The 23,602-nt window shown below is 41.6% G+C and overlaps 1 protein-coding gene across 1 annotated transcript in view; it reads left to right on the forward strand.

Annotated features, from left to right (window-relative positions):
• Positions 1-9,241, forward strand: part of UBE2E3 (ubiquitin conjugating enzyme E2E 3) — a 61,789-nt gene extending 52,548 nt beyond the window's left edge. Inside the window, exons 3-5 of the mRNA XM_014954683.1 lie at positions 3,504-3,636; positions 5,461-5,608; positions 6,710-9,241. Coding sequence (XP_014810169.1) covers positions 3,504-3,636; positions 5,461-5,608; positions 6,710-6,807 — 379 coding nt within the window. The 3' untranslated portion in view covers positions 6,808-9,241. The remainder of the gene's footprint in view (positions 1-3,503; positions 3,637-5,460; positions 5,609-6,709) is intronic.
• The last annotated feature ends 14,361 nt before the right edge of the window (positions 9,242-23,602 follow it).

The raw sequence follows: 23,602 nt of genomic DNA on the forward strand, positions 1-23,602 counted from the left end.
CTCCATCGGGATTTTGTGTTCTAAAGGACAGAATAGAGAAGGATTTTGTGCCCGTATTGATTCCATGGGGGAAGTCCAGAAGGAGCTGGGTCTTTCAGCGATGAAAAAAGGAAAAGGAAGTAAATGATGGAAATTCCTCATTGTAGTGCTCTCCCTGAGGTATTATGTCCAGTGTGGCAGACAGTGAGAAACATTCCTAGGCTGTGACTTCCACAGCTCTCAAGGTTCAAGGTGGGATGCTTGAAGCCTGTGCTTGCAATAGGAGAGTGAGTCTCTTGAATAGCAGGAGAACTTCTGGGACGAGATGCTCAAATACAGCCCCTAGAAGGATCTCCCATGCCAGCCTCTTTAGTGTCCAAGAGGAGGAGGAGAGTATTTCTTCTGGGTATATCAACCAAGTAGAAAATCACAGACAGAGTAGAGCTTCCTTATATTCCCAGTTTTCAGCCCTGGGTTTTTGCTGTCCTCTGCAGAAACAGAGAGGTTAGATTTGCACCGGGGAGTGGCATTTCCTTCATGGTGGCTTTCTGCAGCACTGAGATGATGCTCTGCAGATCCAGTCCCAAGAGGGTGTCACCCCACCGTCCTGTCCTTGTGGAAATCATTGCAGGGGCCAAGACTGCCGTGTATCGGTCTGGTATGTTTTGCTGAGCCTTAGAGAGTGTGGGTTTGTTTATTTCTAAAAAAGATTACCTTGGTATGTATACAGAAGACAAAGTAGGCTGGGGATGATCCCCAGTGGAAATACACAGGTAGTAGAAGCCAAGTGTGATGTCTTGTCTCTGCACTTTAGCCTCATGTTGCCTCACACCAATAATGCAGTAATGGAGGGGATTTTCAGGTTGCTAAAGAATCTTTACACCACTGGAAGTGAGACACCACTTCAGCTGTTAAATAGAAATTTCACAAACCTCAGCCAGGTGTAAGGAAATTGTTTGATTTAACAATTTTCTCCTCTATTTGACTGCGGTTATTGTCACAGCTTTGTGTTACTTTTGACATAGAGCAATTTTTTCTCAGCAGTAGGAGGGGTTTCGCACACAGTGTTTGCTTCCTCTTAGAAGGTTAGGAGTTCCCCTTACCACGTTTTAGCCCAATGTTTTCTATTTTGCTAGTGGTAGTATAGAAGAGGATTGCAGATAGTAATATGCAGAGAGTTATTGCACTTAGATTCTGGCTACTGGCTGATAGATGCCCTTGCTCTGACTTGGTGAGTGATTACCAGCAAGTTTGGCACCGGACTGGTGCCATGCTTAATTGTGACTGATTCATTGGGCTGAAATATGTCACTAATTTAATTCAGCTATTTCATTAATCTGATTGAATTGCATCCAGCTGTTAGAGGTGTATGAAAGAAAGGTACCTGACACATGAGGCAAGAGCGCTAACCTCTGCATTAAACTATAAAACAGTCATTAGGACATCTAGTGCTGAAATTGAATTGCTCCGTAGAAATTTGGTTTCCAAGCACAATACTAATTAGCTGTAAGCTTGATGAATGTCAAGAATTAATTAAAACATTTCAGTGGCCTATGTGGGTTTTAAATATTGTCATTATTGCCCCAATATTTTCAGTTCTTACACTAATTGCTTTTTAGAGACCATAAATGGAATTATCTTCTGGAGTGACTGAGGGTACTAACAGTTCATTACATCATCGAAAAGTGGACCTCCTTGCCTCTGGATTTCCCTTTTTTCCCTAAAATTTATCTACTGTTTTTCTTCTGGTTTTGTATATGCATTGCAAATAGAAATGTAAGATCAGTGATTTTATACCCAAACTTTATTTTTACAACACTTCTAGTTTTCCTTTCGTAGCTGTCCTCTGGAGGCCAGCACGCCGTTGTTACCTACTTTCATTTTGGCAACAGGAAAATAGCTACAGCTCCATCAAATATGTTTTTGTTTTTAATTGAATAGGATGTCAGCCAAAATCCATGATTATTTTGTCCTGTTAATGAAAGGTCTGCAACAGTTTAAACATTTGGTACGTGAAACATCCGCAAGATAAAAAACACGTTGGGAAATTATAAATTGAAAGGGAATTAATAATCAAAATGAGCTTTTGGTTGTTTCCCAAATAAGATCTTAATGTAAAACTAGCTAAATTTTTGGTGCGGGAGTGGCAGACACATAGCCCAGACTGCTCGTGTTCCTTCTCTCTGATGAGTGTCTCCATGTGTTTGGTTACATCTTAAGGCTGAATGTCCAGCGTGCCACGTTACAGACTGCTGACATACGTGTGACAAATACATGAGGTGACATGACATGGGAAGAGCTTTAACACTTGGAGGGCTCGTAGGGAGACGAGTGTCGAGCAATGCCAGAAACCACAAACTCCCAGGCTACAGCTTGATGCCATGCCCTGTTGCTAGCTTCGTGTGCAATCACATGTGACAGTCCTCAGTGCCTGTTCCTTGCGACCGCAGAAGGAGAAGGACGGGGACCTTGTCTCTGCGAGATGTCGGTGGTGCTTGGGAGGCTGCCGAGGTGGGGAGAATTGAAAGGATCTTTTACAGTGCTGCATTATTGACTTGTCTGCATAGACATGATGAATCCACCACTCCTGCCTGAGCTCAGCGGGGCTGTTTTCCGTAGCAGTCACTTTGGATCTCAGCGGTTCAGATTCAGGACCTTTGGCAGAAGGCTGGGTTAGCTTTTACCCTGAGAGTTGCTTACAGAAATAAGCTTGTGCTTTGATTTCGTTTGTGAGGAGGTTAGATGGTTACTGTGTGATAATAGCAGTAAGTATGATGTCTCAGAAGTCAAGAAAAGGCTTGTTCATTATCCCTTCTTTCAAAGCTTTACTTTAATAATTAATTATGCAATAACCGTTCCCCTAGTGAGAAATGCTTTCAGTATTGTACTTCTTAAAATAAACTGGTTTTGGCTAGTAGTCTCAATGCTGATTGCCTGGAGGCGTAACACAAATATATCCTGAAGAAAGCAGTTGTTTGGATTGACAGTGCTGTAAGAAGCTCAATTCCAGGTTATTTCATTTTCTCTCTCTCCCATCCTCAGTTTCCTGCCCAAGGGTGTGACATTTCATTCTAGTCTGTGAAACAAGCGGCAATAAATGTGTATCCATATACGTGTAAGTCACATTTTTTAGGAAGGTATGATCCGTTTAATGCCTGGAGAAGACGAATGTGATCAAGACATACAACTCCTTTTATGAGTCCCATGTGATGTCATGGGAAGGGCATGGTGTAGAAGCTCAGAGCAACCACATGTTTGAGAGAGCAGGCGGGGGTGTGTGTCAGACAGTGACAGTCCCGTAGTTCCTGGTCAATCTGTTTCATTGCTGCATCTCCAAAGGGACAGTGGAGCGCCCAGCTTTCGTGCCTGTTTAAAACACTGAGCCCACTGAAATCAGTTGGAAATTAGGCAAGTGTTAAAGATAGGTTTGTATTAAACAAAATGACTGTAGAAGGAAATCCGTAAAATGCCTCTCTCAAAGGTACACCTGACTCTTTCCTTCTCTCTCCTCTTTTTTTACACAGTGCCGGTCCTAAAGGAGATAACATTTATGAATGGAGATCTACTATACTTGGACCTCCAGGTTCTGTATATGAAGGAGGCGTTTTTTTCCTGGATATCACATTTTCATCTGACTATCCATTCAAGCCACCAAAGGTAAGGGTAAGGTTTTTATTGTGTTTATTGTTTTTTCATATGTGGGAACTTGCAGTGAGTGAGTGCTCATCGCTTTCTCAATATCCAATTTCTTCATGGTCTCTTGAAAACCACAAGGTCCAAAATCTTGGCTTGCAGTTTCTTAAAAAACCTGTGTCTAATTTATTTCCTGATTACCATAGCCAGTATTGATTTCCAAGCTTTACCAAGTGATAAATGAGATGATAATTCTGATCAAGAGTTAAGATTCAAGAAATTTGGATTTTAATAGAAGACAGTGCAAGACCTTCTTATTCCAGCTACTAAAATATATGTATAGTAAAGTTTTTCCTGTTATGAACCAGATTCTATATTATAGATTTTCACATAATTTTTAACAAAAAACCAGAAAGTTAAAATAACTTTAGATAGACCACTGTAGTGTTACATTGTCACTTCAAATTGGCTAAATTACTGTGATGATTCCCATTATTGTAAAATGTCAATCTACTTACTACTGGTAAGATCAGCAACCTTGTTTGATAATATTTTTAAGCAAAAGCTCTTTTTATTCAATTAAACTAATCTTAAACTAAAATTTCATTTTCTTGCTCAGAAATAGTATGGACACTTAAGAAATCATAACTTACTAACGGATATCAAAGAAGTTAAAGGATGTTTCCTTCTCCCCTCCCTAAAACCAAATTACAGTTCTTGATCAAGTCACCAGAAAGGACACTGCTGACCTTCACAAAGACTAAATACATTCTATCACACAACATTTATACAACCTACGGCTTATGTGGCTATAACATTGTTATTATAAATCAGATACCTTTTTTCATTCCCAGCTTGATTACAGCATAAAGAACAATACACTCTCTATGTATTTCACACTTCTCTGAAATCCACAAAATTTAATATCCTCTGACTTAAGATTGTTATAATGAAGTGATGCAGAGTTCTAAACAAATTCCTCACAAATCTTATTTTTTTTAAATCATAGTCATTTTTGAATTTTCAATAGTTTCAGAAAAAGTAGACATTTCCCCTATGCATCAGTACAAATAAGGAAATTTTCATCATCATCTTGTGCTTTATGTAATTAAAACACTTAAATATTTCTAACTTCTTATTTGTGCAGAATGCTTTATGTAATTAAAACACTTAAATATTTCTAACTTCTTATTTGTGCAGAATGCTTTATGTAATTAAAACACTTAAATATTTCTAACTTCTTATTTGTGCACATGCTCTACGAATTTGGGCCTGAAATAATTTTTAAAAAAGGATGGTGTTAGTGTGATAGCATTGTTTTGATTGTATATTATGCCCTGCCTAATGAAGAGTAAGGCAAATATTTCATTGCTAGTTTGAACAAGAATAATACAATACTCCAATTTTAAATATTAATTTTCATGGTCTCCATTTAGGCTTTTGAAAGAAAGGAAAACATGAAATAATACTGCACACGCAACCAAAATCTGTCTACTTCTTCGCCTTCAGAAACCACAGTAAAGTTACATTTGTGATTAGATTGCTCTTGACACGCCATATGTTCATTAAATAGCATACAGTACTACAAAGTAGGTCCTAATTTTTGTGCGTACCAGACAGAGGGCCTGTGTGAAAGCAGTTTATGCACCAAAGATCTCCATAGTAGGTTTCTTAAAGGTAGCCATGACCACAGTAAATACACACTCTTCTCTTAAATAATTGTGTTTTAGAAACTGAGCAGAGGGGAGCTGCCTCCACAGAAGCTGCTGCTGCTGCTCAGAGAGAAGGGGCAGCATCCCTGGGCAACACTGAATGACTCTCTTTCTGTCTCTTACACTGTGATTCTAGGTTACTTTCCGTACCAGAATTTATCACTGCAACATCAACAGTCAGGGAGTCATCTGTCTGGATATCCTGAAAGACAACTGGAGCCCTGCTTTGACTATTTCAAAGGTTCTGCTGTCTATTTGTTCTCTTCTGACAGACTGCAACCCGGGTAAGGAGCTGATAGTTTACTGAGCATCCACTCTTACTCATTTGGCTTAGTTGCCATGGAATGTAAATATACATGGAATGTATATTTGACTGTATGCAGATTAAACAAAAAGTAATATTTTTGAAATGGTGCATGAAACACTCCTGCTTGGATGCAATCCCACATTTAATGGCACTTTCCATTCCTGTGGCAAAACAGAAAGTAAATAGCATTGAGGCCTTTTTTTTCCCAAGGTGTGGTGGGGACAATAAGCTGATGTCATTTAAGGTCTGTATTGCAGGAGCTCCAGCAAGTGAGTGGTCAATCCAGGAAAGCAACAAAGTTCTCGTGAGTTATAAACTCATAAATCCTGCAGGATTGGAAGGGGCTGCCGGAAGTCCCTTCCCGTAAGGCAGCAATTCAAATGTTTAATCTTGCAAATGTGAGGGGGAAGATGTTCAGAGAGATTTTTCCCTTTTTCAAAGAGAGTTCCTTGTTCCTCTTGGCAGGGGAGAAACCCACTGGAAGCAGTACAGTTTTGCAGCAACAACTGTGTGACCAGTGTCATTAGGCAATGAATGCTAATTGCCTGCGGTCAGGGCAGGAACTGAGCAGTAATGCTAAAATGACAGTTCATTTACAGAAGACTGGTAATGATCGGGAATAAATGGATTACCCTCTTTGATGCAAAAGTTTGATGGCTCTTGGAGCAAACTGGATCCCCTCTGCTTGTGTCCTGCAGTCCTGATAACCAGTGTACGCTGGTCTTGCCCAGCAATGTGACAGGAGTGTGCCAGGCTGTGCTCACTGAATGTCCCCTCCACCCCGTGACCCTTCCAAGGGATGAAAGCAGGGCCCCCGGCTGGGGCAGGGTTCATTGATATGCAGATAAGAAACCAGATAAATCTGTTGTGGTTTTTCTGTTCATTGTGGCTTGTGTGCTTTCACTTGGAAATGTCTTGTATGATAGGAGCCCCACTACATCTCACAGCATTTTCTGGCCTAAGAAAGACTATAGTTTGGAATAGATTCTTTATTTTAAGTTGTGTTTGTTTGAGCTGGTGGTGTTTTTTTTTTTTATTGTGGAATGGTTTCTAATGCATCTTCTCCTGCCTTTTGCAGCTGACCCTCTGGTTGGAAGCATAGCCACTCAGTACCTGACCAACAGAGCAGAACATGACAGGATAGCCAGACAGTGGACCAAGAGATATGCAACATAAATGACAAACTACTTGTGCAGTGTGAAGGTGCAGAAGGCAACTTTGCAGTGTGCAACAAATCTTTATAGCCTTTACAATACGGACTTCTGTGTATATGTTATACTGATTCTACTCTGCTTTTATCCTTTTGAAGACTGGGATACTGCCCCCCAAAAAGGTAAATGCTATCAAGAGTAGAAATTTGTAGCTGTAGATTAGTTATGTTTAAAATGCCTACTTGCAAGTCTTGCTTCTTTGGGATATCAAAATGTATTTTGTGATGTACTAAGGATACTGTTCCTGAAGTCAACCAAATATTATAGTGCATTTTAGCCTAATTCATTATCTGTATGAAGTTATTAAAGGTAGCTGTAGGTTACTAGGAATTATGTCATTTGTATTAAACCCAGATCTATTTCCAATATGTGGTACATGCTGTTGTGAAAACTGTTTTAACTTTTACCTTTGTCAGTTTGTAATGAAAGGATTTCCTTTTTCCCTTTGTAGCTCAGAGAGCACCCAGTGTATCATCTCAAACACAATAAACATGTTCCCCAAGGAGTAGTTTCTTTGTTTTCCTATTTTAAGTTAATATTTGAATAAATTTAATTATAGTAACAAGGCAGGGCCAATGTATCACAGATCCCTGTGGATAATCTTTAAATTAATATACATAAGCAAAGGCTTGCTATTAAATGTTTAATGCACACCTGTGGATTGTTTAAGTTTTCCCTGTTTTGTTTTTAACAGAACAAATGTCATTTTTACGATTTCCTTAAATCTAATACTGTTTGGCTCTTTCTCAAGTTAGAATGAGAGCATTGCATATGCTTCCTTCAAAAGTTAATGTGGCTGGTTGCTTCAGGGCCAGTCCTGCTCTAGTAACAGACTGCCTGAGTCTTGCCACATATATTTTTTGCAGGACAAGGGCCAAGTTAGAGATAGTCTGGTGCTTTTGTTTCCAAGTAAAGCAAGTTACTTGCTGATCGGACTTGCTGATCTAGAGAATTACAGTTATCCATTGAAAATGGTCTTCCAAAGCATGATTGAACACTATATCATCTGTCCAGAAAAGAGAGAAGTAGAATAAACTTAATCAAATTTTTATGACATAAAAGCAGTTGTGGGGGAAATGAACCTTTGTTCGTGAAAATGCAATCTGTAAAACTTTTAGAATATGTTTCTCCCACTTCACTTTCTGGCTTGGAAATTTTGTAACATCTGTAAGTAACAAAGATATACAGCTTTATAGTACATACAGTTTAAAAAGTAGAGTCACTAATAGTTTTATAATTTAAGCTTTTATAGTTTGCCAGTCACAATATTGATTATTAAAAAAAAAAAAAAGAGGACTTGATCCCTTTAAATGATTTTTAAAATTACTTTTAATTTTAAACTTTACAGTCTCCCTTCCTACCTGGTGTTTTTGGAGCTAATGTAGCACTTCCATCAATAAGATGCTCTGCTCATTTAATATATGAAAACTGAATGTTAAGTTTAAATATTAAAGCAATAGAAAAAACATTAAAAGTTTAGATCTAAAGTTAGCCATCGCTGTATCAGTCCCTGGTTTTTGTATCACATAACCTTTGACCATGATTTTCCACCCTACTTTAAGTATTTCTACAGATTCCTGAAGGTGGCTTGAAGAACTGTGTATCCCAAATATCTCAACCTAGAAGCCGGTCTCTCTTGGTAGCTACAAAATAGCTTTAGAGTTCAGGTTATAAAGTGCAAAAGGGAATGAGAAACGGGATCTGGCAGGTGAATATGCCTAAATCAGGTAACAGACTAATGCCAGGAGATGAAGTGCTGGAAATCACTGCTGAAAGTGACCAGAGTTTCTCATTATGTCATTGGACGTGTGAGAAATAGCACAGATTGGCAAAGAAACAAGGGGCTATCACATCCAGGCTGGACATCCAAAGTCTGCTCACTGCTGACCATTAGCGCACTCGTGGGGACACGGTGCTCGTACACCACTCCAGTGACTTTCCAGTCAAGAGCAAATGATGTATTTCACACGTTAACTGTGTTGCCTACAGAATTTACAGATATTTATATCATAAAATATTATGGTATAAAAATACAGGTTTTAATCCTAACTTTAATGTATTTTGGTTTTGTATTTTACCTACAACTTCAGATACCTAGGTGTACAAGTGGGATGCCTTGTTAGTGTTGCCCCATCTTGCCTTCCTTGCAATTGGATCCTTTACACTGAATTCCCATCCTTTTTTTTTTTTTTGTTGGTTTGTCATGATTCTGTTCTTTTTTAATGTAGTTTTTTTGTGTGTAAATTTTATATTTACTGAAGTAAAGGTTGTTTTTGTGTAAACATTTAAACTTTAAAAAAAAAAAAGAAAAGAAGCTAATTTTGTTTCTCAAGTTCTCTCTGCTAAACCATGCAGTAGAAAGAAATTTGTATTGTTAAATAAATCAATTAGTTGTTAAATGAGAATGTGTGTCTGTTTTCATGGGGAAGGGAGAAACCCCTACTGGAAATATATCCAAAATACCAGTTGCAAAGAGCATCTGGTGTTTTCAAACCGTTTCCTTCCTGGCTGTGTTGGGGTGAACACTGGACACTTCCAAAGCACAGCGCTGATCCTATTCTGCAGTTTTAATTTTCCATTCCATGTTCTTATTGCCAATCACTGGGCTCTGTATTTGGGAAAAAAGTTAACTGAAATGACATTTTTGTGAAAAGACCAGCTGAAGATATCACAAATCCTTTCCTCATTTCCATTTTGGATCAGCTTTTCTTGTTCTGGTTTTTTTTTTTTTCTGATTTGAGTGGGGAGTATGTGCTGGGAAGGTGCCTGAACCAGCTCCGTGATCTCCCGGCACAAGGAGCTCTCGTGTGGGAACCGACTGTCCCAGCCTTTGAGCTGTGACACTGCTGAGGAACAGACAGGGCCAAACCAAACAGGCAAACGTGGTCACATCTCTCCACTTCTCAGCTGAGGTGGTGGCAACATTCAGAGGAAATACTTTGTCATATCAAATGAGAAGGGATGGGTGAATATAAATGTATTAAATAACAACATATTAAATACAGTGGAAAGACAAATATATATCAGCCTTGCTATTTCTCTACTAACATGTTCTTGGTGAGCTGCTTCATGTTCTGTGATGTCTTAGCAATGTGTGGGGCACCTTATGGGGAGATGGTCTCAATTACTGATCAAAGTTGACTAGCAATTGCTTGAAATCTACGGCCGTGAAGAGGAGGGAGTCATATGGGGCTAGAAAGCAAGACTGCAAGGTAGCCTGAGCCATGAGCCAGGCTTGCACAGCCTCGTGAGTAAAGCAGGAACGGAACCAGGTCTGGTTTGTGCTCTGCTACCTCCCTGTCTCTTGGGGAGGAAGAGGAAATTCTGACACACTTTGCTGCACACCGGTTCATGCTCTGTACCAGATTATTTGTGACCGTGGGTATTGCAGAAAGTGAGACCAAGCATCTCCCTTCCTTCATGTGTGGGACCCAGATCTGTGGCCTCGCGGCAGCATCCCTGCTTGCCTGCACCCCGATGGGAGAGCTGCAGGGCTCGGCCCAGGGGCTTTGCGCTGGCTGTGGGCAGCTCTGAGCTGCAGGGCAGCCCCAGCTACCCCTTTGCTGCTGCTGCCCCGTGGCCCTGCCCAGGTCACCACAGCACCTGCAGGGGAGGAAGCTGGACACCTCAGCAGCTTCAACATTGATCTCATGGTCTTGTGCCCCCGGGGTTTTGTCAGCATGGGCGCAGGCAGCAAAGGAAAGACTCCTGACTTCGGGGTGAAGAATGAATTTCATCTTCCCTGCGTTTCCTTCAGCACAACTCAGCACTGTGGAAGAAGGAAGGATTGTGCAGACACCCTGAACTAAAACAGCTTCAAAGGACAGCGGCAGTAGCGTGACTAAAATGAGATTTGATTCAGTCATAAACCAGCATTGTATTTCTGCAGCCCATGCTGTAGCTGGGGAAGGCATTTGAGAACTGGGCGCTGCTTCGTGTACAGTGTCCCTTCAGCCTCTGCCTGGTGGCACTGCTTGCCTTTGTATTGCATGGTAACTTCCAAGGCTGATCCACTGCTCCCTCTCCCTCACTAACCACCCCACCTGAAAGTGGCTGGAGAGGGTCCCAGGACAACAGGAGACATCATGTAATGCAGCATGGATTTTAAAGGGAGAAGATGTGAGGCAACCGCAGGGCTGCTTGTTCTGCTGCCTGACCTGGCTGATGTTGATGATAATGAGGCACGTTCAACTGTAGCTTAGGTGGAAGAGCAGATAATGCACTTGGAAGATAATTGCTGGAATGTTTGCAGCGCACAGGGGCTTCTGCTTTGTTATGCTTAAAGAGGAAAACCTGCTTCAGCTTGTCTTCCCCCACCTCTCTGCATGCACGTCTCTCTGGAGTGCAGTCATGAGGGCCTCTGCTGCTGGATAGAACAGAAAGCACCCAACACACTAGCAACAGTTCTGGGGATCCTTAAAAATAAAACCTGCCAGGAATAGACAGAATAAGAGGCACAGTATGAAAAGTATATATATCTCATGCCCTCATGGTGACTATGTCTGAGCACAGGCTCTGCAGCCATAGGCATGTGAGATGTGACAGGACCACGTGCAGGGATGATAAATGCATATACGTCTCTTTCGTTGTCATTATTGCTCTTCTGCAGGTAAGGTGGGGACAGCCCCGTCTGTTTATGTAGTGGATCAAGTATCGGGAAGCATTTTGTAGCTTTGTTGTCCAAATAAACACCTCTTTGAACCATCCTAAATTATTAGCCTCCACAACATCCTTTGACAGCAAGTGTTACAGTTTAATTATGGACTGTGTGAAAAAATACTCTGTTTGTTATGTGATTATTACATGTAACCTGCAATGTGAACACTTCATCTTGTGCCTCCTAGTTTTTTACTGTGAGAATTAATGAATAATTGCATCTGTGCTCCTTCTTGATCCCATTTATGATTTTGTGTACCATTATTGTTATCAGCCCCTAGTAACCTCTTTTTTCAGACTGGAAAGTCCTCATTTTTTTAATTTCCCCCTGCATGGAAGATGCTCTGATTTTCCTGATCCCCCTTGTCTGTACATTCTGTAGTTCTACTCCAGGTAATTTAAAGGAATGAGAGCTGCACGCTGTAGGCAAAAGGTGAACTCACAATTCATCTGGAGTAATGTTTTCTGATTTGGTCTGCTTGCCTAGTAGTTCATACTACTCTGCCTTTTTGACCACTGCTTATTGCTTAGCTAATGTCTTTGTTAAGCTGTGTTCAGAGATGCTGGAATCTCTTTTCTGAGCAATAGCTAATTTAACCTATTATGTAGGTCTAACAAATTTGTCTTTCCCACTATCCGCTGCTTTGTATTTATCATCACCAAATTCATCTGTGATCTTATCTCCCAGTTCTCAGTATCATGAAATCTTTTATCACTCTTGTCAGGCAGTTTTAGTTTAGTCTGCCTCAAATATTGACTCTGTGTGTGCTGCACACTCTAGGAGTGGGAGGTGACAGCAAAAGCAATAGCAAAGAGCACTGGACAGGTCTGTCTGCCAAGAAGTGATGGGTCCCAGAGGACAAATTATCAGCTGGCTTCTGAATGGCACAAATGAAAGCAGCTGCCAACTGTTTTCATCACTCTGGGCTTTGTCTCCCTCTACAGAACAAATGTCAGGTCATTATTTAAAGAAGAGCTCAGCGTGGGTAAATTTTCCAGAGTGCTGAATGAGCTGTCATCCCAGAGATTAGTTTTCTGGGAAATCATATAGGTAGACAGGGGTGAATCGCAAATCCTATGGGAGACCATTCCTCTGAACACAGCGAGCGGATGTACCTCGGAAGGGTATGACTGGGTTAGAAACCTGCAGCCCAGTGTCCATTCACAGCACCAGGCAGCAACAGTGGGGCTGGAAACGCAGAGGCGATAAATGGAAGAGGGAATTAAGCTGTTAAAGTAGAGCGGTGTGTGACGGCATTTCTTACACCAAGGAAGGCAGCTTCTTGCAAGCGTAGAAGCTTATGGTTACGTTTATGTATTCCAGCATTTTAAATCTGTGTACATTTGTGAAAATTCGAACCAAGCTGGGACTCTCTTGACTGCATGCTAAACAAATCCCTCACCAGTACTTACAGTTCCTAATTTATAGCAGTGGAAATAAAGTGACAAATGATTTTAAACTTCTTGTCAGTTTCTGAAGGGAAACATTAATACGCTCTATGCCTTTCTGCCATTGCCTGGGTTTCCCTGTTAGCTGTGAATCTAATGTGCTGTCGTTTCACTGCTGGAATGATTAGTTATTATGTATAAGCAACAATTTTTGTCCTATTCACTTCTGAGTGTTGCTATTTCCAGTAATTTTTTTTCATAGGTATGGATTTAATAAAGAACTAAAAACATTAAGGTATCATTTAAGATTCATTCACTGATTTAGTTGATATTTTACTGTAAGAACTACCTGAATTATCTTTCTTAAAATAAGAGAGTAAGAATTAAATTACAAGGTAGTTCTTCTGGAAGACTATGCTATTTATTAGCAGGTCTGTTACCTCATTCAGTACATTATATAGGTAAATCACAGACTTTACTGTAATTTTCCTTTGCCTACTGCATAATATTTGATCCAAGCATTTATAAGGTACCAGACGGAGTAAATGAAAAAGATGAGTTACTGTGAAGTTTTGTTGTAGCGAAGGAGAAGGAAAATAGAAACTGTCACGCACATAAAAAATGTTAAAATTCTGAACTTTGCGTTGAAGAAAAACTAAAGTTGGGACAAATCAAACCGCATGGTGGCTTTTCTGACTCAGCTAGTTTCCTGCATTTCCATGAGGGGAAAAAAAATGCAATAATTAAAATAAAAATAAAATTTAAAAAGTAAATAAAATTAAAGAAAATAAAAAAAGAAAAAAGAAAAAAAGAAAAAAGGGAAAGGCAAAGGGAAAGGCAAAGGGGAAAGGAAAGGAAAAAGAAAAAAAAGAAAAAAAAAGAAAAAAAAGAAAAAAAGAAAAAAGAAAAAAAAAGAAAAAAAGAAAAAAAAAGAAAAAAAAAGAAAAAAAGAAAAAAAAAGAAAAAAAAAGAAAAAAAGAAAAAAAAAGAAAAAAAAAGAAAAAAAGAAAAAAAAAGAAAAAAAAAGAAAAAAAGAAAAAAAAAGAAAAAAAAAGAAAAAAAGAAAAAAAAAGAAAAAAAAAGAAAAAAAGAAAAAAAAAGAAAAAAAAAGAAAAAAAGAAAAAAAAAGAAAAAAAAAGAAAAAAAGAAAAAAAAAGAAAAAAAAAGAAAAAAAGAAAAAAAAAGAAAAAAAAAGAAAAAAAGAAAAAAAAAGAAAAAAAAAGAAAAAAAAAAGAAAAAAGAAAAAAGAAAAAAGAAAAAAAGAAAAAAAGAAAAAAGGTGTTCAGGGCGCAGGCGGGATGGGACTTCTGAGCAACCTGTCCTGGTGGAGGGGGCCGGGGGGTGGGAAGGCGGTGATCTCTCCTGTCCCCGCTAGGTGTCACTGCCGCACCGGGTACCGCCGCGCTCCCTCCCCGGCGGCGGCGCGCCCGAGGGGGCAGGCGAGCGGGCACGGCTTCTCCGGGAGTTCCCGCGGCCCGTGCTCGTCCACTCGAGGTGCGTGACACTTCCCGGGAGACGAGTGCGGGTGTCACAGCCCCGGCCACCGTCCCCTCACCCGGCGGAGCAAGGAGGGCTGCGGCGAGCGGACAGCCGTCAGCCCCGCGGGACAGGAGGGGGTGACCCTGGGGCTTCCTCTCCTCGTGGGGCTGCCAGCAGGGTGCCCGGCTGCCACCTCGGCTCAACACCCGCCACGGTGCACTCTAAGGACAGACTATTCGCTTCGAAGTGTATTTTTACCCTAAAATTGTTAAAACTAAGAAACTGCAACAGATTATCTGACATAGCTGCCCCCAGCCCAGTCCTTGATCTACCCCAAGAGCTGCCTTAAACTCCACACAACTAAATGTCTCTTTCCTAAACCCCACAGCCTGAGAGGGACACCAGGTGTTGGTGGGCTGGTCAGTGCCTCTCAGCCTGCTTCTTCATCCCCTCTGAACACCCCTTTTTTTTCTCTCAGAAAGGCAGACCATATCTTTAGAATAGTGATGCTGCGCTTTGATGCCACTGCTTCCCAAGAAAAGGCCGTTAAAGAAAACAAACGTGCAAGTTAAGTGAGATTTTCAACTACCTTTCAAAGTTAAATCTTTGCAGACGGGTAGAATTAGTCCAGATGGACTGGAATATCATGCTCAGTTTCTATTTTCTTTATTAGGTTAAATATTAGGCTCCTGTCATCAGAAAGTTCATTTTCCTCCTCTTATAAACCATATAAATTCCTAAGTCCCACTCTGAAGAGTAGCCTCACAGACAGCTGCTGTTCTTTCAGTGACAAAGGGTGTGCCAGAGCTGCTTTTTTTGCTCCTTCAAGTGGTCTGTCCCACTGGTCAGGGCTTGGAGGAGTTTATCCAAACCCAGGGCAGCTGTGGGGCACGACCGCTCTGTAAGCCAGCAGACGTCTCCTGGCCCTTGACTTGTGTTCTGCCACTTGAAGGGTGACCTCAGCTAAACACTGTAACTGAGGTAAAGCTGAGAGAGCTGACTTGAGACTTTCTCAGCCTCCCAGCCTTGGTGGCACACTTGTCTGCTCAGCCACAGCACGCTAATGCTGCTCCTTTTACCCCCCCAGCAGCAGTTCCCCAGTGTAACAAACGGAGCTGTACTGGTCTGGCACTGTCTGCTGAAAAATGATGTATGGATAAATATTTTAAAGGTACCAAATTGCTAATGATTTTCAAAGGCTGTAATTGAGTGATTAAAGCAGCCATTGGTTTTTCAGGCCCTGACCTAGGCTGTAATTCAGACACTCCGCTAAGGAAGTCACGCACAGTCGGATTTAGGCAGCATTCAAAGCGAGGCCCGTGCAATTACCATCGTAAACGTCAGGTATTGTGTTTGCCTTATTAACTTACATTAGGAACCTGTAGTGAAGCTGTGAAATAGCAGTCGTCTTAAGATGTTTCCTGTGGTAGGGTTTTTATTAAAGACATTTACGGAGCCATAAACTGCAAAGGGGGATGGCTCATGCAAATTGCTGAGATTTATTCTTTGACTGTGATGTCGGTCTGTAAATCTTACAAAACTACCGCCAAGTCCCACAGACTGCACTGGGAGGAACCAATGCTTCCTCACTGTCGACTATTTAAATATTTAACAATTTAAAGAGTCAGCAGCGATGCTTGGAGAGCTGGTTAAAAGTGACCAGGATTTTTCCAGTTAGGCCAGGAATCAGGCTGGGAGTTTGGCACAGGACAGCATCGTGGGGATCTCCCATGGCACCAAGCCCCCAGCCCAGGCACGTCATGGCACGTCATGACCCATCTGCCCCATCCATCCCAGTGATGTTCCCTATAGGCATTTGCTACTTCATAAGGGGCCTTCTTGGTCACTCCCTCAGGGTGCTGGACCTTCTGGCTGCTGTTCGGACTGGTTGGCCTTTGGGAAGCTTCAAACTTCCATTTAGAGTGGGGGGAACTACAAAGAGAGCAGGTACATTTTGTGACCCGACCCAATGTATTTGTATAAGGGCAGTCATCCACAGCTGAGGAACATTTGCCGCACAAGTAAAATAAAAACACTCACAAAACAAGAATCAACTGTGTAACTTATTTGAAAGCAATTTGAAGGTGTAGCAACAAGCTAGTCCTTGGTATTCAGCCCCCAGCTCTTCAGAAGAAGGGAGTGGACACGGTCTTTGCGGTGCCCTGAGACTCAAGCATTTGGGAAACATGAAGCTCTGAAGAAAGGAAGATTTAAAAGTCCCCACAGATACTACCAACTCCAGCCTACAAGAGCTGACTTTTACTGTGAGGATCTGACTGTCTCTTGGAATCTAACATCTAAGATTTTTGTTTGTTTGTTTTTGTTGCAGAAAACTGAGGGAGCTCTTTTCAGGTCTTGTCCACGTTTTATTTTTCTGCCTTAAGTTTATGGTAATTCTTGCTTTCCTGGTTTTGTTGCCATACGATGGACTCCGCTATTCCTGACCGTTGTTAGAGACGCATTGGGAAAGTGGCTTTGGGAGCTGCTTGTGCTGGTTTAAGGACAACCAAGTTACTGTAGCAACTGCCAAGGAGGCTGCGAGCACCAGATGAGTACACCTTCCTCATGGTGTTTATACCGTGCACCAGTACAAAAGATTTTTCTCCCAAGACCATTCTTCCAAATCTCGTTACTGCTTTCTTTTCCTTCCACTTTAAGGGTTTTGAAAGAAGAGGTAATTTCCTTCAATTTGCTATTATGAAAAACTGGGTAATGTGAATCTAGGGGTTCAGTCCTGAATTAATATAAGGTTAACACTCATGGCAGCTGAGCGACAGGGAAGCAGAAGCGACTCTGGCTTACGCTGGCTTGCAGAAGGTCCCTGGAGGCCATCACACTGGCAAGAATTATTGCCTGAAGGGCAATTACATTGGCAAGCATCAGCTGGAGCACCGTGCACCCTACTTTCTCACCTCATCATGCCAATTCATGCCGCCAGCTTTGTTCTGACACCCATCCTCTATCACAGGAGCAGGTGGCAAGGAGCCAGCTTCGCTCAGCATGGGGTCCCTGCTCCTTGGAGGGCCAGCAATCGAAGGCCAGCTCAGCCTGCCACTGTGGCTGCAAAAATCCAGCATGATGCAGAGGGCAGAAATAAAGCCTGACCGAATAAAACCAACAGCTTGGACCAGTCTAAAGGACTACTCTAGTAAACAAGAAGAGCAAGACAGTGGGAGTGAAGAAAATAAAACTGACGTGCTGGAGCTAGGCCTGACTGGTGGCAAACGAACAGATGGATGGCTCTACTCATCCTCCTCCTAGGGAGAGGGATGGTAATCCGACTGTGAGACAAAAGACGTGGACAGAAAGGTGCAGATTTCCCCATGCTGGCTGCCGTGCCTGCTGCCTTCGGACATGGCTGTGATCCCATTGGACCTTCATTGCTCTTACCCCGTTAGGGTTAGGGATGGGAGACAGACAAAGCCTGGTGCTGGGTTGGAGTGCTGCTGGATGGAGGCCACCATGGGAGGGGCTGCGCTACCCAAAGATGGGTTCCAAAATGAGCTTAATTATCCTCTGGGCTGTGGCTGGGGGTCCCAGGCTCAGTCCCAGCCCCAGACAAGGACTAGGGGTAGGGATGAAGCTGTTTCTAGTACTGTGTGACTACTGCACTTTTTATTAGATAAAATAATAAATGATGGGAAGATCGGAAGCCCAAGATTGAGCAGCTACAGAAAGCACCCATAAATGAAAAAGAGAAGCACTTCAGCCCTACTCATTGCAGACAAAATGCTGTTTTCCAGAGTTACCCTGTAATAGGGCCAAAAATGCACTTCTATTCAGTATCCATACTGGAGCTCCAGAAAGCAAGATGCATTTGGAAAAATAAAATTAAAAAGAACTACATGAAAGTGTAGAAGCCTGTTAACAGTAGACTTGGAGTACATTCAAAGGAGTAATATTATTATAAGCAGACTGAAAAGTATATAAAGAAACCTGTTTCTGTTGTGAAAGAATATTGGGTCTCGGAGCAAAGCTCTTATCATGAAAGACTTTTAAAACTATGAAAAAATAAGCTAGCTACAGGATAAGGGAAGCTATTAAAAGCAAGAAAGCACTAGAGGGCTGAATACTAAGGGGACAAAGTTTGCTACTGATTGACAGTTAGCAAAGTGGTTAAGAGGAAAGCTGACTGTGAAAAACTATCAAAATACCCTACAGTGACCAGGATTCAGTACAGACAATAAAATTTCATATATTTAAATGTAAAGCGATAAGCAGGAGGAAAAGAGTCTGACTTTATGTACATGATGGGATCTGAGCTGCTGCTTGCCATCCAAGAGTGGTGCCTGGGACTGATTGTTCACTGTCTCATCCAATGTCAGGATGAAGCCAGGACAGCCCAGTGTCTAAACAAACTAAAGACAAAAAATATTCCTCAGAGCACTGAGGAAGCATGTTAGGAAACTCCTTTCTTCAAGGATGCTGTTTGGAATGCTGGAAATCTATGTCAGATTAGAAAAGATCAAAGAATAAAAACAACAACAACAAAATATCCCCTGACACCTAATCTCTGGTTATGGCAGCTGTGAACCAGAGACGGGTTTTTTTCAGCAAAAATATTCATCTGAGTTGTGACTACATTCCTGACTTTTCCTTGTAGTTAAGGTTGAGTGGTTACCACCGACTGCTGCCCCCAGTTCAGCTCAGAGCAAAACTTACAGGTGGAGCAGTGACAGATTGGACCCAAGACCAGAAATCATTGTCACTTGGGCTTTCATTGCAAATCTAGGAATTACAGTTCTTTGCCTAGGCCTTAGCCTGTATGTTAACATCAACAAGAGGGCCTTTCAAATCAAGTCATATGCTGATAATAGATTGACATCATAAACTTTTGGAATATAATTTTGGAAATTTTGGCTTAAATATTCTCCTTCAGATTCTTCCAAGAATCCTGTAGGTGGATTAGCATTGTTGTGTTACGCTAACCTCAATGTGTACTTCAATCAGTCCCTTGCTTTCATCTTCTACAAGGTCATAATTACATTGACTCACAAATCTGTGCCAAGAGTCTGGGATATTTCAGGCTATATTGAGACCAGTGCTTCCAGGTACGGATCTGTATATCCTCTACTTCAGTATTTCTCAGCAGTTTCAGAAAAAAAAAAAAAAAAAAAAACCTCAGTAAAGAAGAAATGGAATACATGCTGGGCTGATATAAATAGCGATTCAGTTGTTTCAGGACAGGAGCTGTTGCACAGGTGGGAATGGCACTAACAAAGAAATCAAGTTAATATATGGTGTTCCTTAACACGAGAGAATCTCACTGTCCACATAGAGAGCATTCTTGGCTCCCTACAAAATTAGGGATAGCAGTGGGCTGCTTCTCCATTTTACGGTGAAACCCAGCTCCTGTCCTTTGCCTGCATTCAGTTACACACTCCTGTTCCTTCTTCCCCTGCTGGAGAGCATCCCGCACTGTGACTTGAGTTACACACTGCCATGTGTAACAAACACAAGGCACCTTATCCCTCGAAAGTTGCCAGGTAAGACCTCGTGCTCATCTGAGCTGCTGGTGCTTCCAGGAATTACTTATGTTAAGTACTACCTATCCTTTCCTGTTCTGCTTTTCTGAGTGCAACAGCTGACAATGATCAGCTCAAAAAGCAGAGAAAAGAGTATTTCCTGGAAGAGGAGCTGCTAGCGGAGAAAAAAGTCTCCCAAAACACACAGATTTCCAGAACATGCCTCAAGACTCTTTCTAGTAGCTAAAATCAGGGGGTTGCAATAATAATTAAAAATGAACAAACAAGACAATTAGCCAAACCCATGGAGTCTCAAACCAGCAAAGAAACACTCCATTTAATCAACACACAATGCATAGTTTCATAACAAATCTAAAAACTGACGAATATGGCAATATCATTTGGAACTGAAGAGATGTGTATTTCTGAAGTTGTATGTGGTATGAGTGTAAATCAGAAACATCTGCCACCAGGCAAGAAAAGTAAAAACAATGGCCTCAGTAAGGAGCATCTTCCCAAATGCCAAGACAGCATGATAGCTGTGAAGTCGTGACTCCTGACACCCAGCTCCAGGCAGGGCTGTTTTGCCCCGTCTCTGAATAGGGAAACGAAAAAAAAAAGACAAGATCTTTCCGTGGGAGAAGTTGCCAGCAGCTGCAGGCTGATGCAAAGAGTGACTCAGAGGCAGCGGTTGCAGCAAGCAGGCTCTGGTTTCCAAAAAACCGAGTTCCCAAGAGAGCTGAAAAGTATCTCAAAGTTTCAATGGCCCTGTGGGCAAGATGAAGAGCAGAGCAGCACGCTGCTTAAATGTTTCTGCTCTCTGTGTAAGATGGTGCAGACAGCCCCAACCTCTCTGGGCCTGGCCTTGGGACTGGTTGGAGCTCACCAGCCCCAGTGCAGGCACCACACAGCGAGGTGGGATCGCTCAGAGATGGCTAGGGACAAACAAGCCCTGCCTCGGGACTGACCAGACAAAGCAGAGCTGCTCTGTGGCCCTGGACAGTTTCTCATCGCACTCTGCAGTCTGGGGGTATCTTTGGCTCAGGTTCCTTCCTTCCTTCCTGCCTTCCTTCCTTCCATTTTCTTTCAATTTAACAACTCTGTGTTTTTAAATTACAAGGATATGTGCTTTTCAAGTTCTCTATTCCATATGTGTTCTCCCCCCATGGCTGCCATCAAATCATCCCATGCTTTATTTCCCTCTCGTCGTCTCTTACTTCTGAACTAAACTTTATCCTTCCAGGCAGGAGTACTTTGCAGTGCCACTATCAGGGTTTTGTCTGAAGAAAATAGTTATTACAGCACATCATAGATAAGAAATGTGTCAGGAAACTAAGACTGCACTTTGCTTCTTGACAGGAGAGCGAATGCCACAATTTTAATCAAATTTGAAATCCTTTATGTGGGCAAAACTTCTGTCAACATCAGGAGGAACTCTGTTCAAGTCATACTCCCCAAATAAGGCTCTATTTTATGGTGATTTATCAATACCACAGTTTAGTCTGTGTCCCTAAAAGTTCACACATCACTTACTGGCAATTTGCTTGCTCTCTACATCTTTTCTAAATGCCTTCAGCATTAAGAAATGAATGTTCTTTTTTGGGGGAACTCCATCTTTGCTGGAATTACAGAAAAAAAAAAAAAAGGAAGAAGTGGTGAGACCAGAAAAGGAGAGATTTTTGATTTTACACATATATAAAGCGAAGAGCCCAGATGTCTTCCACGAATGATTCAAACATCACCATCTTTCTGTTGGCCCTACACCAACTGCACTGAAACCAACAGATACTGCACTGGTGCAGATGTGGGGAATCAGACTCCACACTAAAGAAAAAAACAATCATTCAAAACTTGTCAGGAATTACATTGTTAAATCACTATAAGTAGCCACACCAGCCCCACTCTGCCCCATACATTCGGATGGCTACAACCACGTGCTGAGGACTAAGGACTGTACCTACAAGGAGCTGTAATTTCCAGCCCTCTAACAGCCGAGAAATGAACTACAGGCCAACCCAGCTCATTAGACCAGCAGGCAAGGAATACAGGGGAGAAAAAAACCCTAGTTTTTTGTATCTGCATTACGCTACATCAGCTGAGTCTGGGGTCAAACAGGCACCAGTGCTCATGCACAGGGGTGGGCGAGACCATAGAGCCAGGAGTAGGGGCAGAGATGTGGAGACAAGGAGGACCAGAAGACATCTGCCCTTCACAGTTGCAGCAAAATGGGAGCCCATCTACCTTCAAAGTGCTTCTGTCCTAAATTGGGGCCTGTAAGCTCCTCAGGGTGGCAACTCTGTCTTCAGACTTAAAAGTTCTCTGCACTGGACAATAAATTGCAGGAAACTTCTTTCCCTTTTATGTCATTTTCTAGTGATACTCAGCTGCATTCAATTACAAATAACCTTGGAAATCTGGCACAGGTAGATCTTCCTGACTAGTTATCAGTAATGTTGTATTAAATATTACTTTATCTCACTCCATTAACAGATAAGTCCATTATCTCTTGTCAGTGGCTGGTCAATTTTCCTCTCTATTGAATGTTTCCGTTTCATGATAGAGCAACACATGCCAGACCAGGCAATTCTAGGGCTTTATTTATTACCTGTCTGCAGTGCTTGAACTCTCTCATCATTTAGACTACTTGTCTCATAAATGCACTCAAGATGCATACAGAAATAAGGCACTTTTCTCCCCAAATACAAATCCTGTTATATTACATTATTTCCATCGTCGTACTGTTTAGTACCTATTTTTATTCAGACACAGAGTGATGCCAGCAGTGCTTACTACTGACTACTGAAGTCATGTGCATTTTTCTTCCTGGTCTTTAGTGGACTTATATGGAAACACAGGTACATTTTTTCTTTAGACTGTGAATTGCATATTCTTTGACAGCATCAAACATTACCCTGTGTTACACCTATAGCCCAAAGAATGACCAGCACCACTGCCTCCCATCAATTTCAACTTCATTTATGTCTCTATTACTTAACAGTGGATTTGAACATGTACCTGCAGTACCTGTATAGACATGATTTCTTGCTCTTGTTAACTTGTGGGCGGAAAGTATTTTCAGTACCCATTCCACTCATCACTTCTGGGTATTGGGTAGCAACTTCCAATGGACAGGGATCAGTACTACACGCTACAGCTACCTTTGGTTCACATGTTCACTTTTTCACACAAAAAAAAAATCACACTCAGGTCCTGTGTGTTCAGGTTAGGAAAGAATACTGCTGTGGGAGATGGGGAGATGGAAATGGGAGCACACAGAAATTCACAGCAGTTAAAGACTGCACAAATACATGTCGGTGCGGTTTCAGATTATGGGAGGACTTGAAGACTGAGTCATGTGGATAAGAAACATCAAATAATAAAGTACCTTCTGGGCCCTTGCCTAGGATTTTGAGTACGTGCTTTCTCAAAGTTGACATTAACATGTTTTTTTTTCTCAGTTAACCTAGCTCCAAACAATCAATTTTATGCGAGGTCCTGCTCCAGCCCAATTTTTCAGCCCCATTCACACCAGCTAATTTGGGAATGGTCTGGTTGGTTTGGGTTTTTGAAATCAAACCTCAGAAATCCTCCTGAGCATGTCTTCTACCCCAGGGCCAACTCATTGCTAATTAGCAAGAATCACAGGGACATAATCTTTGGAAAATACTGCTGATGCAGAGTGCATTTCAAAACAGTATTCAGCATTACTATGTGATTTGTAGAAAAAGTTGTTATAAATATTTTTTTTGCACAAGAGAAGCATGGCTAAGC

The sequence above is a fragment of the Calidris pugnax genome, unplaced genomic scaffold, assembly GCF_001431845.1.
Source record: "Calidris pugnax isolate Ruff unplaced genomic scaffold, ASM143184v1 scaffold103, whole genome shotgun sequence".
Taxonomy (NCBI): Eukaryota; Metazoa; Chordata; class Aves; order Charadriiformes; family Scolopacidae; genus Calidris; species Calidris pugnax.